Source organism: Triticum urartu, chromosome 3A (genome assembly GCF_056163025.1).
Source record: "Triticum urartu cultivar PI428250 chromosome 3A, HENAU_Tu73, whole genome shotgun sequence".
Taxonomy (NCBI): domain Eukaryota; kingdom Viridiplantae; phylum Streptophyta; class Magnoliopsida; order Poales; family Poaceae; genus Triticum; species Triticum urartu.
This window is the reverse complement of record NC_141875.1, coordinates 747,950,682-747,964,147: the sequence shown is the minus strand read 5'-3', so window position 1 is coordinate 747,964,147 and position 13,466 is coordinate 747,950,682. Positions and strand designations below refer to the sequence as shown.

General features: G+C 50.7%; 1 protein-coding gene across 1 annotated transcript; it reads left to right on the top strand.

Moving 5' to 3' along the window:
• The first annotated feature begins 411 nt into the window (after positions 1–411).
• Positions 412–1,549, top strand: LOC147982648 (uncharacterized). Its single transcript, XM_087514477.1, has one exon. The coding sequence runs from the start codon at positions 487–489 to the stop codon at positions 1,504–1,506; it is 1,020 nt and encodes a 339-aa protein (XP_087370603.1). The 5' UTR covers positions 412–486; the 3' UTR covers positions 1,507–1,549.
• The last annotated feature ends 11,917 nt before the right edge of the window (positions 1,550–13,466 follow it).

The following is a 13,466-nucleotide window of genomic DNA, read 5'->3' as shown; positions in this document are numbered from 1 at the left end:
AATCGCCTCTCCAATCCTTAATTATTTGTCTCTCTCTCTCTCTCTGGCCTGCTTGCTGGCTATCTGGCGATGAGTTTGTCGACGGAGACAGAGACACAGTATTATCTTATTAGCTGCTGCAACCTGCCTGCACCTGCAAGGCAGCAAGGCCGGCCATCACCTTCTTCACCTCGGAATTAGCACGGCCGGCCGGCCGGACACAAACAAACAGAGCTAGCTAGGTGGGTATAGCTGGAACGGAAGGGATACGCGCATGCACGCACGTACGTATGCATCAGCCGGCCATGGGTGCGTCGTATCTCCAGCCCAGCCCAGCCCAGCCCAAGCCAGCCATGGAATGGATCATCACATCTTCTTCTATATGCTACATATATAAACCTCCGCATCACCACCGACCCTAAACCCATTCAGATTCAGAGCAAGAAACCAAGCTAATATAGGGAAAAGAAAGAAAGAAAGAAAGAAATATAGCTAGGGAGAGTGAGGATGGCGGAGAAGAACAGTAAGAAGGCGGTGCGCATGGCGCAGCAGGAGCTGGAGGACCTCTACCTCGCCGTCCCCGACGGCTCCGTCGACCTCACCTTCCGAGACTTCGTCGTCGCCCCTGTACAACCACCCACCGCCTCCGTAGCGCCTGCTCCCACCTTGGCCCCCATCCACGAGGTGGAGCAGCCCGACGAGGACGATCCCACCGAGCGCAGCAACAAGGCGCTGCTCAGCAGGACCTCCACCAACATCTTCACCTACAAGATCGAGTCCGCTTCCTCTTCCGACGACGACGGCCAGCGCCAGCAGGACACCGCCACAGCAGGCTTCCAGCTCTCCCCTTCCCCCTCCCCTCCTCCGCCCGGCCGCTCCCACTCGCGCACCACCACCACCACCAGAAGCAGCACAGCAGGACAGCAGCAGCAGCTGAGCCCTCCTCCCGCCCACGCTGGCAGAAGACGGCAGATGCGCCGGGCCGGCATCCCGCACTCCAACCTCTGCGCCACCTGCAGCCGCTACATGCACGTCTTCCGCCACCGCTGCCTCGTCTGCGGCCGCGCCTACTGCCGCCGCTGCGTGGGCGCCGGCATGGGCGACATGACCGAGGGCCGCAAGTGCCTCGGTTGCCTCGGCCGCAAGTACAGCCACCGCTACATCCACCGCGCCGGCCGGGGCGCCACCGCCGCCGCGGGCCTCCTCTGCCTCTGCTGCTGCGCGCTCCACGCCTGGGGCTCCTCCTCCTCCGTCAGGGCGGAGGAGCTGCTCTGGGCTGAGAAGGGCCCCGCACCGCGCCGCCGGCCCTCGTCTTCCTCCACCACTTCCATCTCCGCGTCCTACAGCACGGCCGCGGGTGGCGGCGGGGGATACTCGGCGTCCATGAGCATGACCATGATGAGCATCAACAGCGGCGCCAGCAACAGCAACGGGCACGGTCACAGGAACAGCAACGTCGTCGTCGTGGCGCCGCCGCCTGCATCCTTCTCCCGCGGCAGCGCCAACCCGCACGCCTTCCCTCTCTAAGTCTCTAGCTAGCTAGCTAGGACTTGACACTTGAGCTGCTTAATAATAATACTCTGCTCTGCTCTGCTATGTGATACAATTCCATTTATTCGATTTTCTTTTCTGTTTGATTCCACCGGCCGGTTTTGCTTTGCTTGCATCATTAATTTTCCAACACATGTAGTATGCTCTCTGCCGTCATGTGTTGGTAATAACTAGTCCCTCCATCCCATAATACAAGACATTATTACATCCAATATACTACTCTTCTCTTATGGGACGAAGGGAGTACTTAGGTTGCTTGTGAAATCGTGAAAACATCAATAATGTACTACTCTTCTCTTTCGATCCAAAATTGCGGCGTTGCTTAAATCCCTCTTTCTTTGGTTCAAGATGATCGCCGATTGAGTCAAGAATCAAAAATCAACCAGTGGTAGAAAAGTTAGGATGATCGATGGTTCATTGTATCCAAGCCTGCAGCCAAGGAAAGGATTAAACCTAGCTTGGATCTGACAAATCTATGTTTTAATTTCATCAAGGCGGAATATTATTTCTTTCGCTGGAGGCGACATTTGTGTTGATATTGACTCGCAGTGCGGTTGTTCCTCGGTTTTTACTTTTTAGTAGCCACCATGCATGTAACTATTGAACTCACTGTTTATTTATTCAAAAAAGAAAAGAATAGATGAAGACCAAGTAATTAGACACATGTATGCATAGACCTCATTCTGTTCGGCCCCGTCTGTTTGAGGTAAAACGAACAAATGAGACGGTCCAGCGCGCGACGGTCCGGACCTATCTGGTCCATTTTGTGTCCGGGCCGACCCATTTCGAGCGCAAATTTGCGTCGGGCTTGGGTCACGGCGGACACCAAACGGACGCGCGCCTCGTCCGCGTCGGGGCCGCGTGGACGGCGGCCACCTACCTCCTACCCGCCCCATCAATGCGCACACGCGGGCGGCCCCGCCTGTCATCCGCCCAGGCGAGGGGTCGCGGTCCTTTTTAAATAGGAACCGTGGACCGGTCATCGTCCACACTGCCCCACGCCACCCCGCGGCCTCCTCGAAACCCGACAGCCCCAGTCCCAAACACTAGCCAAGAACTCGCCGGCCGGCCGGCCGCAGCCATGGGGCTATGGAACTACAGCCGCAAAGGCAAGCACGACCGCGAGGTTGGCTCCTCGTCGGACGCCGCCGCTGCTCTGTAAAGAAGGAGGAGCCCGCCTTGCCATCGCCACCGCGTCGGGCCCCCGCGCCGCCCGCGTTCTTCATCGCTCCCACGGCCGCCAGCGAGCGCGACCGGCACTACATTGAGGCGGCCGTCTGTCGCTGTTATTGGGAGACGAGGACGCCGCTACCCTGGAGCGACGTCCACCTCCCCAATAACTGGCACCTGTCGGCCGACCTCGTGCCGATCCCGGCCGCCGGTCCCGCTGAGCGGCCGTGCGCGCCTCCAGGAGATCCAGCGCCGCCGCCGCCTCCTCCCGGACGACCTCTACTACGACGAGAGGTACGCCCCCGACTCGCCATTGTGGGACACTTGGTTTCGCGATGAGCACGACATGCAGCGGGCGTCCTTCTTCGTCGGTGGCGTAGGTGGGTGCGCGGCCTCACGCCCACGCCATCGCCGTCGCCATCTCCATCTCCTCCACCATCTTCTCGCATGACAGCGAAGGAGGAGGCCATGCTCATGGCGCGTGTCATGACGGACTCCATGAACATGCACGATGAGCGCCAGTGGCCGGGCCTCGAGGAGACGATGGCCCTCTCTGCGGTCGGCGACGTCGCCATCCCCGAGGTGGAGATGGTGCCGAAGGAGGAGGTGGTGAAGGAGCCGCCGGTGGCCGCGTTCCACCCTGGCCTGGTGGACCAGGGGTGGAGCTGGTCGTGCATCGCTGAGCAGATGGCGGCCGCCGTGGGGGTGTGAACTGGTGCCCCACGCCGCCGCGGTCGCCGGAGCGAGATGCCTCGCCTTGGGAGGAGGTGGTGCAGGCACCGGCCACCTTCCAGCCCGCCGCCCCCGTGCACCGTGGACCGCCGGCCCACCTGTGGACGACGCCGGACTATGTCGACCTCGTCAGCGACGACGACGACACCGGCTGCCAGTGAATACGGCGACGGCCACGGCATCGACGGGCGCGGCAGGAGCGCGCAGGCGGCGTTTTTTATTTTTCTTTTTATGTTTAATTATTGAACTGGGTTGTTTAATTGGATTATGAAACTAGATCGTTTTATGACCGTAACCTTTATATATGTTTTATATTTTTTAAGTGCGTTTATTTACTTTTTTAGGCATTTTATTTAAGTTTTTTGTTTTTTTAATCACGTCCACTCCGGACATGATTTGAGGGAAGGCCGCGCGTTGGACACACCCACAACCCAACGGACAAACGCGGACATGGACGAACCCATCGCCGTCCCAAAGGGACAAAATCCGGTCAAACCGGACGTCCGTTTGGGATTGTGTGGTGGAGTTGGCCTAACTGGGTCTTGTGGTGGTACCTCGTTGCCCCTCGTCCTCCTATCCATACCATACGCGGTGCCGTTGATGTGCAAGCTCTGAGGCCCGTCCGGCCCCATGGTTGTGTTGTAGTGAGTTTCGTGTCCTCCATGATGTGGTCTTGGCAGATCTCTGCTCTTGGATGGCGCATGCATGACGTGCACCTCACCTTGCCTGCAAAATGAGTGGTGGGTTGTCTCCTTGCATTGTGGTGGAGTTTTTGAATTAGCTAGCTCCAGTATTACATTTTTGTAGTGGTGATAACCAATGACCATGTGGCAATTTGCAAGACTTTGATGTTGCCAATTGCACTCCTCCATACATGCACTGCATGCATGTGATTACTTCTTCTTGTTGTGATGATCATATGTGAGTATATATATATATATATGGTCTAGGCGCTGCTTCGTCATGGCACCCCCATTCCAAATTTCCATTGCTATTCCCTAATTAAGACCCTAACCCGAAGTCTGTAGAGCGGGTCTTGTGATGAGCCCCCACACACGAGAGAAGGCCAATTTTTTTTTTTTTTGAGACAACGAGAGAAGGCCAAATGGCTAGATATATCATGTTCCCGGGCTGATCGATTTATCTCATGCGTCCTTGATAGAGAATGGGCCGGTTAGTATGGGCCTGCACCGTACCCAAACTGAAAAAGAAAAAGAAAAAGAAAAGAAGAAGCAGAAGCAGAAGCATCGGAGAGGGGAGGGGACGAAAAGGGAGCGCCGTCGGCCTGTGCTGTCTTCTCCAGCCGCTATATATGTATGCTGCTTCTCCATCCATCCATCCATCCATCCATGATCTTATCTTGTCCACCAAATCGCCACGCTTACGTACATACTCCCTCCGTCTGAAAAAAGTTGTCCGCGCGTTAGTTCAACTCTAATTTTGCAAAAGGCAGGGCCATGCAAGTCTTCCCTGGTGGCGGGACATGCCGCTGCCGCTGCCGTCCGCCCACCACGTACTGCTGACGCTGCCGCCGCCCGCCACCTACTGCTACCGCTGCAGCCCGCCCGATCGACTCCGTGCGGACCTGCTGCTGCTGTCGGCGACTGCATCTACTGCTGCTGTCGGCGATTGCCTCTGCTACTGTTGTTGGCTGCAGGTACTTTTCCTGAAAAATGATGGACCTGTGTCAATTGCAGTTTCAGTTACAGTGTCAATTGTGGCTGATTGATCTGAACTTGTGTCAATTGCAGTATCAGCACACTTATGTAAGCATTGTACTTTGTGAAATCTTTGCTGTTATATCAGAGTATTGTACCTGAAAATTAGTGAAGTTGATTTACACCAAGAGTACTCCAAAATTGTGCTGTAAGGAGTTGCTCCTTGTGTTGCTGTTGTTGCTCCTGTTCCGGGAAATGAGCATGTCTTGTTGCTAAGGATGTCAGGAAATGAGCATGTATTGCAGAGTACAACAGTAAAGTTGTCATGGTTTAGATTCAAAAAAGGCATAAAACAGAAATAGTGACATCAACACGGAAGCATCATATTGCAACAACACATGTCCAGAATACATGGAACTAACACATGTCCAGAACAACATCCAGTGCTAGGCAAAAAAGAGCAAGAGTAACAAGAGTATACGTTCAGTACTGTCATGGTCTCTACTGCCATATTGTACAAAGAAAAAAAAATTGCAGTTGTGTCAATTACTTGAAGCAATACGTAGTTAAACTATGGAATTCAATCTGATGGAGTACTCCATTTTAAAATCACTGAAAATTCAGTTAGAGAATTCAATCTGATGGAGTACTCATTTACAAATTGAGCTTGAGTAGTTAATTACAAAAGCAAATCCCCATGGACCCGAGTCTTTATTATCACAAAAGGAAGCCATGGAAGTTTTACCTCAACTCCTCAGCCAGTATTTCAAATAGATAAGTGACTTTCAGTTTGATCTGTATCTCCAGTGCAAATAGATAAATGACTTTCACCTGGAGTAGAAGCAAAGCAAAAGTAAGTTGTAATGACTGAGAGAAAACATCGTTGAACTACAATTAGAGAATATTATCACAAAAGGAGTAATTTCCATCAAATTTGCTTCAGGAGTAATTTGACTCAGCAACTTACACTTTAAGTTTCTATTCTTCAGAATATTGTCTAACTTAGATGGGCTGTAGTCATGTCCAAATTTACATCAAAGTACATATTCAGAGTTAAACTGAATTTACTACATTTAGTCAAGCTTAACTAAATTTGAGCTTGCAGCATTCGAAATGCTCGAACAAGGACGTGGTCGCTGAGATTGCAGCATTCGAAATGCTCAAGGCCACGTTCTACCCGTTGCATATATGGTGGTTATGGAGATCTTTGACAAATCTTGTGCATCATCTGTAACAAGCAAGCCATGGACAGTAAGGCCGAAACATGTTCATATTGTGTTAGCTAGAACCACAGGAAATCATCCAATTGTCTGAATCCCAAAATGCCGAGAGAATGAACTCACCTCGTCAAGATTTGCAGCATCGGCAATGTCATCCACGGTGAGGTAAGGCTCGGCCAGGTCGTAAATGCTGCCGGCGGCGGAGCTGGAGGGCGCCTCGTCGTCCATGCTGACGGTGCGGGCGCAGAAGCTCCTGCTTCGCGAGGAGGCCCCGATTAGTGCCCCTGCGGCCAGGAAGCCCTCGCCGACACGCCACGCCGAGGGGCGAGAGGAGAGCATCAGGAGAAGGGGCGGGACGCCGCCGCCGACCAGGGCCGGTCCTTAGATTTTAGGGGCCCGGGACGAAACTAAAACTTGGGGCCCTTTAACTTTCAAAAGCTACTTTCTGTATAATATTTCTGCAACTTTATTTTTTTGCTTGTACAGCATACTACTGAGAAAACATGCAGTAGGAATGATTATGATTTTCTATAGAGGAATAATTATTTGGTCACTAACCTTCAATTACTTCATGTGCACTTGTTTGCATATTAGCATGGTCATGTTTTTCTTATTTTATTGCAGATGCGCCAACTAGTCCTAATTGAGTTGTATCTTGATATTTCGTCGATGGTTTTCCAGGAAAAAAGTGAATGTAATTTCACATTGCAAGTGCATTCGAACACTACCTTTCATCAAACAATTTTACCCAGACAAGATGTACAAAGCTGAAAGCTACAAAACTTCCCTTGCAGAAAAACTCAAGAGTTTTACATGGTATCTAGTACATACCTTGATGTGGCAGTCCAGCGATGTATCACTCATCTCTGTAAAGACCCTTCAAACTGTCCACGGGCTCCCACATTTGGTTCCGAGGACGGAGGACCATGGTCAAGGAGACCATTGCTTTCACTGTGCAGCACTCGGGCGGACAAAAGCGTTCACCATGTCAAGCAAAAAAGGTAGGGAATAAGCTAAAGTGTTTTTTTAGGCTAACTGGCAGGTGTTCTGCCTTTTCATTAAGATTAAGAGTGAACAAAAATTGTTACAAGAAGTGCGGGGGCATGGAAGGAAGAGGGTCCAGTAGCCTTAGGCTCTGGCTGTACATCCAGAATGGCTACATTTCCTGATTATGGGAGAACAACAAGGATAGGTCATCGGAGGTCAGGCGTGAGACAGCGGCAGCCGAGCTAGAGGACTGCCTAAAGATCCTTTTGTTGCGTTCGTTCCAGACATGCCATGCATGGTAGGCAGCGGCAGCAGCAGCGTGTTTGCTCATGGAGGAGAAGTGGAGCCACCATTCTTCAGTTCCCTGGAAGGGAGGCATTGGTAGCAGATGTAGCGTTGGAATGGCAGTTCCAAGAAGGTGCCACACCTCCTTGCTGTACGAGCAATGGGTAGTAAGGTGCAGTGCCGTCTCAGGCTGTTGATCACATAGCACACAGGTCGTCGCCTGCGTACCACCTCTGGTGCGAAGTCTATCAATACTGGGAAGCCTGTTCAGCATCAACAGCCAGGCAAAAAATTTCACCTTGGCCTCCATTCTCATTGACCATATCTTTGCAAGCGGCGGCTGGGCAATGGTACCAAAGAACTGTGCATTATAGGCCGTTTTTGCACTATAGACACCATTAGTCGTCCAATTCCAGCAGATGGAGTCCTCAGTGTTAGATAAAGTGATATGCTGGATGAGGCCCCAGACGTTGATGAATTCATGAAGGGCGTCAGGCGAGTTTAGGCGCTGGAGCCCTTTCATCCACCGGCCATCAGTCAATGCTGCAGGAACCGTTGCACATTTACGTGCAGCCAGCGGAAAGAGGTTGGGCGCAATATCTTTTGGTGCAGAGCCATTCAGCCACCGGTTGGACCAAAAAGATGTTGTTTCTCCGTTGCTAAGGGTGACAGTGATAGATGCGTTAAACAACTGGTAACCGTGGCACCACCGATGCCGCAGCTCCAGCCTACGCCTTCCGCCGCACACCATAAGCTAAAGTGTTAGGGGAAATCATCAAGAAATAGGACAACTTCTATGAAACTGGCGGCGGAAGGCGTAGGCTGGAGCTGCGGCATCGGTGGTGCCACGGTTACCTGTGGGTGTCTTCGCGTCTGCTGCCTGGCGGCCGCCGCAGCCTTGCGGCGATTAGGTTTCCAGAGATCAGGCGAAAACGGAAAGGAGGCGATTTCATCGTGTGTGATGTGAACTTCTGAAATCACTCCCTTACGATGCGCCGCTGAGCCCGCTCTTGCTCGATGTCGATCGATCGATCTCTCCCAAACGTGACTTGTGCACGTAGAATTAGCCCAGTTGTCACTTTTTTTAGAGCAGCCCAGTCCAGTCGTATCAATGCTAGAGCACGAACCTGGGGCCCCCTCGTTTCCGGGGGCCCGGGGCGGCCGCCCCCTGCCCCCCATCAGGGCCGGGCCTGCCGCCGACGCAGCAGCGGCCTACGACCATGTAGGGGGAGCAGAGCGACAGGGCTGGGGGCGAGGAGAGCAGGAGGTGGCGGAGAGGGGCGCGCGCCATCAGCGGCATCTGTACGGCGGCGGCGGCTCAGTCGCCAAGAGTCGTGGTCGTCTTCCCCACGTCGTTGACTTCCGCAGCTGCCGCTTGGAGTCTGGAGGGAGGAGGTGGTGGATGACGAGCTCGAGGACCTGCCATGCCTCCAGATCGATCCCCAACCCCCTGCAGGACATGAGCGCCGCCGTCGGAGCCGACAAGTCGCGGGCTTTGCCGAAAAGGGTATCTGTTTCCTCTTTATCTTCTGGTGCTGATGAAGAGAAGCGGCGAGACGAGGCGGAGAAGGCGGATGGCGCGTGGCGAGGCGCCGGAGCAGGCGGCGTGGCGACGGAACAGGCGGCGAGACGGCGGAACAGGCAGCCGGCGCGAGGCAAGGCGACGCAGAGAGGAGAGACGAGGCGCAGTGGGCTGCGTGGCTTGTGGGAGGAAAAAGAAGGGGGTTTTCGTAAAATATCGGCGAAGACAACTTTTCCCGGACGGAAGGCGTATGTACGTACCTAGGGTTTGATTATTTTACAAGCAATGCTAGACGCACGGAGTTTTACTTGAGGACTTTCCGGGCTAACTGAATTGAACCAATAGAATTGAAGATTAGAGAAGGCTGGGCCCCACCCCGGCTGAAAATCAGGGGGAGAAAGATTAGTTAGTTGAAGATGGTGTAAAACCCCGTAACACGTTCGTGTGTGTAGTATTATTGTTATTTTACCACCTAGCTAGGTTGGTTTTGCCTAGTAATTAAAATGATTGATTGATTGATTTTGTTTGTGTCATATTATAGCTAGTCTCCATCAGAGCAGATTAATTTACTCTAAAATGATCCATCTGCACATCAATCTCCTTGTATTAAGTACTAGTTAATTTGTTATGTTAAAATCACTGCCAAGTTCAGACTGCTTCTTTATGGAGTATCTATAGTCTGTTTATTACTGCGTGTTCTGAACCTCATCATAAATTAGTTCTTGTTTGATTACTCAAAAAGAAGAATTGAACCCATCCAAATTAAATCTACCTTTTGCTCCGTATGCATGCCCACCTCTCCTCCTCTAGCTCGATGCTCGATGCTCGATGCCAGGGTTCGGTTCACCGAAAAAGCTACCAACATGCATGTAAACTCATCGACACATACTCCCTCTGTAAATTAATATAAAAGCATTTAGATCACTAATACATCTTGATGGCTCTTCCTATATATGGCCAGCTCATCTATTATCACTGCGGATTGTGCCATGCGTGTTGTGGATGCCTTGTCCGGCACCGAGGTTACATATATCTCCACATCTTGCATTGAGCAATGATTTTTATTTTATGGGTAGTAAGTATTGTGGCATGTTAATATATAGCTCCCCTCGCATCTCATCTGCCAGCTCCCCCCGCATCTATGTCCTCATCAGCACTCCCTCATCCCTCTTTGATTCTTCTCAGCTGGAGCTTCCTGTACAACTGTGCAACAGATTGTGCCATGGAATGATGCGCTCATCGCTATGGATTGTAACAGAACCCCTAGCCTCCCGGGTCGCTTTAGACGACTCCAGAGGCGCCGCCGCGGCAACCTTCGGAAGCCCTCCCTCGCAGCGCCGTTCACCATGCCGCCGCCGAAGGAGGTCGGCCGCCCGGCGGATGGCAGATGCTTGTACAGGCTGTCGGCTAGCTGCAGCACATATTCATGGCTGCTTGGTCACCTAGGTCTTGGCGGGCAGCGGCATGGCCGGGTCTTCACGACTAGGTGGAGTTGGCAGATCTGCTTTCTCGCTTCTGATTGCGTCACCGGGAATTGGATCCGGGATAGCGTCGGTCTTGCTGTGGTTTGTGGTCACCATCAAAAGATTTTCTGAGAGTTCATCTTCAAAATCCTGTGGTTGACTTCGGCGGTAAAATTCAAACTATGGACGAAGTTTTGATGCAGAGGGATGGTTGTGCGGGGGCGGCGGTCACACCGCATGTTGCTGCTAGGATTGTGGAAAAGTGGTGGCGACAACACATGAATGATTTCGATGGTGGTGTTACTTGAGCACCCGGTCTTGAGCTTCGGGGTGAAAGCCTAGGTTTGGCCCGAGTTGGGTATACCTGGCAATGGCGATGTTTTTACGTCGTTACCTTGTTGAAGGCATTGTTCGAAATACTCGGACTGATTCTTGAGGGTGAAAACCTTAGATTGTAGCCTTGGGTGGCTTGATCCGGTGACAACGACATTCAAGTGTTGCTCCCTTTCTGAAGGCGTTACTGTTGAAGAACCTTATTGTCCGTGTGGTGTTATGAGATGGTCGGTGCAGATATGGTCATTATTATAGTTTGTCGACCCAGGATCGGATTGCTTTGGGCATTTTTTTCTTTTTTCCTCGCCTATACGAATAGCTTTGGTCTTATATGACTTTGCTATTTGCCAGCGTGTTTTTTGTGTGTGTGCGTTGGTGTTGGCTGTGTGCATCCTAACTATGCAGAGACCAGGTGTATGCTCATCGTGTTTGTATCTTCTTAATACTTTATTTTGAGTCAATAAAATCCACTCTTTATCGGGAAAAAATCGCTATGGAGTATCTATAGTTTGCTTATTACTGTGTGTTCTGAACCTCGTCACAAGTTAATTGTTGTTTGATTACTCAAAAAGAAGAATTGAACCCATCCAAATCTACCTTTTGCTCCGTATGCATGCCCACCTCTCCTCCTCTAGCTCGATGCTCGATGCCAGGGTTCGGTTCACCGCAAAAAGCTACCAACATGTAAACTCATTGACACATACACACCACCCTCCGCTGTCAAATGTAGGATAACGCAGCAGAAAACAAAAAAATTCAGACCTACGCACCAGCCCAGGATTACTATAGAGATTGCATACATGGTTTGATCTTTTTTGTTACCGACTCGTAGCGCAGCGGGAAGTAGAGTCGATGACGATCTGCACGTGCAGATCCCCGTAGTTAGGATTTACAACCTCCCAACTACGATGATGTATACCTCATCTGACCCTCGGACAGCCCTCTGGGAGGTGGTCGGACAGTCCCCCGGACGATGTCGCGAACAGCCCTTCAGGAGGACCTTCGAAACTCGGACGGTCACACGGACAGCCCTTCGGGAGGCACTCTCGAACTAAGACCGAAACTACGATCTCTCTACAGAGTTGCATACATACGGTGTCATCTATCCGGTAGGGCTTCGCCGTCCAGAACTAATTCCTGTCGGAACCCAGACAGCCTTTCGGCTCTATGAAACTATTTCGTTGGGAGGGAGAGAGAGAGCCAGATCATGCATGGCATTTGTATGAGAGCAAGAATGTGTGTCTTTAGGTAGCCCCCTCTACCCCTATTTATAGGCCAAGCCCAAGGATGGCTTCTCCAAGAAGCCAAGGGGATAATACCAAAAGGCCCTCAAGGTGGCTTCTCCAATAAGCCAAGCAAAAATCATTTTCACTATTCATGACGACATTTTTCAGCGTCGGTTCGAACTGAAAATATTTATGTGGGCTCAGAACATTTCCAGTACCCACTAAAATAATTTTCAATGCATTGCGAAACAATTCCGGTTTAGTGATTTTCATCTACGAAAAGAAAATAAGAATGCGTTTTCATTATTCATGAAGACAATTTTTCGCGTCCATTAAATCCGAAAATATTTTTGTGGGTCTTAGAATAATTCCAGTACCCACTAAAATGATTTTGGATTCATTCTGAAACAATTTCAGATTAGTGAATTTCATCTGCGGAAAACAATCAAAGTGGTATCGGTAGCTCCGAAACATTTTCGGTTTTTATCCCAAAAATTCCCAGAAGTTTTCAGAATAATTCTGGCACCCTCCAAGAATTATCAGGCGTGTCCTGAAACCAATTTGACTTAATGGTATATCCTGAAACAACTTTTCGGTGTTACGAAACTATTTCGCTATTCTCTCTCCGAAACTCTTCCATTGTCTTCAAAACTTTTTCGGCAAATTTCTCTCAGAATCCCTGTCTAGTATTCAGCAGATAGATGACCCTTAAGCGTGTGACCCTGTAGGTTCGGTGAAGCATAGACATGACCGGAACACTTTCCGATCAATGATCAACATCGGAGCCGTGGACACCCATATTGACCCCTATACCCACACGAATGAATATTCGAGTGAACCTCCAGTTGCAGTGAGCTATTCCTGTTGCTTCGTGATATTTCACAAACACCCGAGGTGAGATTTATTGCATCCCCGTGGACGAACAATTTGTCCACCATGCAAGTTACCTTGTTACCGGTTTTGTTCTCTTTTCTCGTTTCCGTGTTCCGGCATCCCTGTGATCAAATCACATTGCATCTGGCCAGACGATGATGGATACCGTAACACCAAGAGGGCCCGAGAATACCTCTCCATCGTCGGAGGAGCAAATCCCAATCTTGAGCTATCAAGTTACTTGACACACTTTTTCATGAACCCGTAAGCCGTCGTAATAGCCACCCATTTACGGATGACATTTAACAAACCCCAAAGTTCATGAAGCAAGTATGAAGAAACTCGACACTCTCATGGTCTAAGGAATTATGCAAACATTAACCATCTCTGTGTTATCAACCATAAACTTGTGACGAATGAATCTCATAGCATAACATCAATCCGGGTCGATTCAACACAAATGTTCT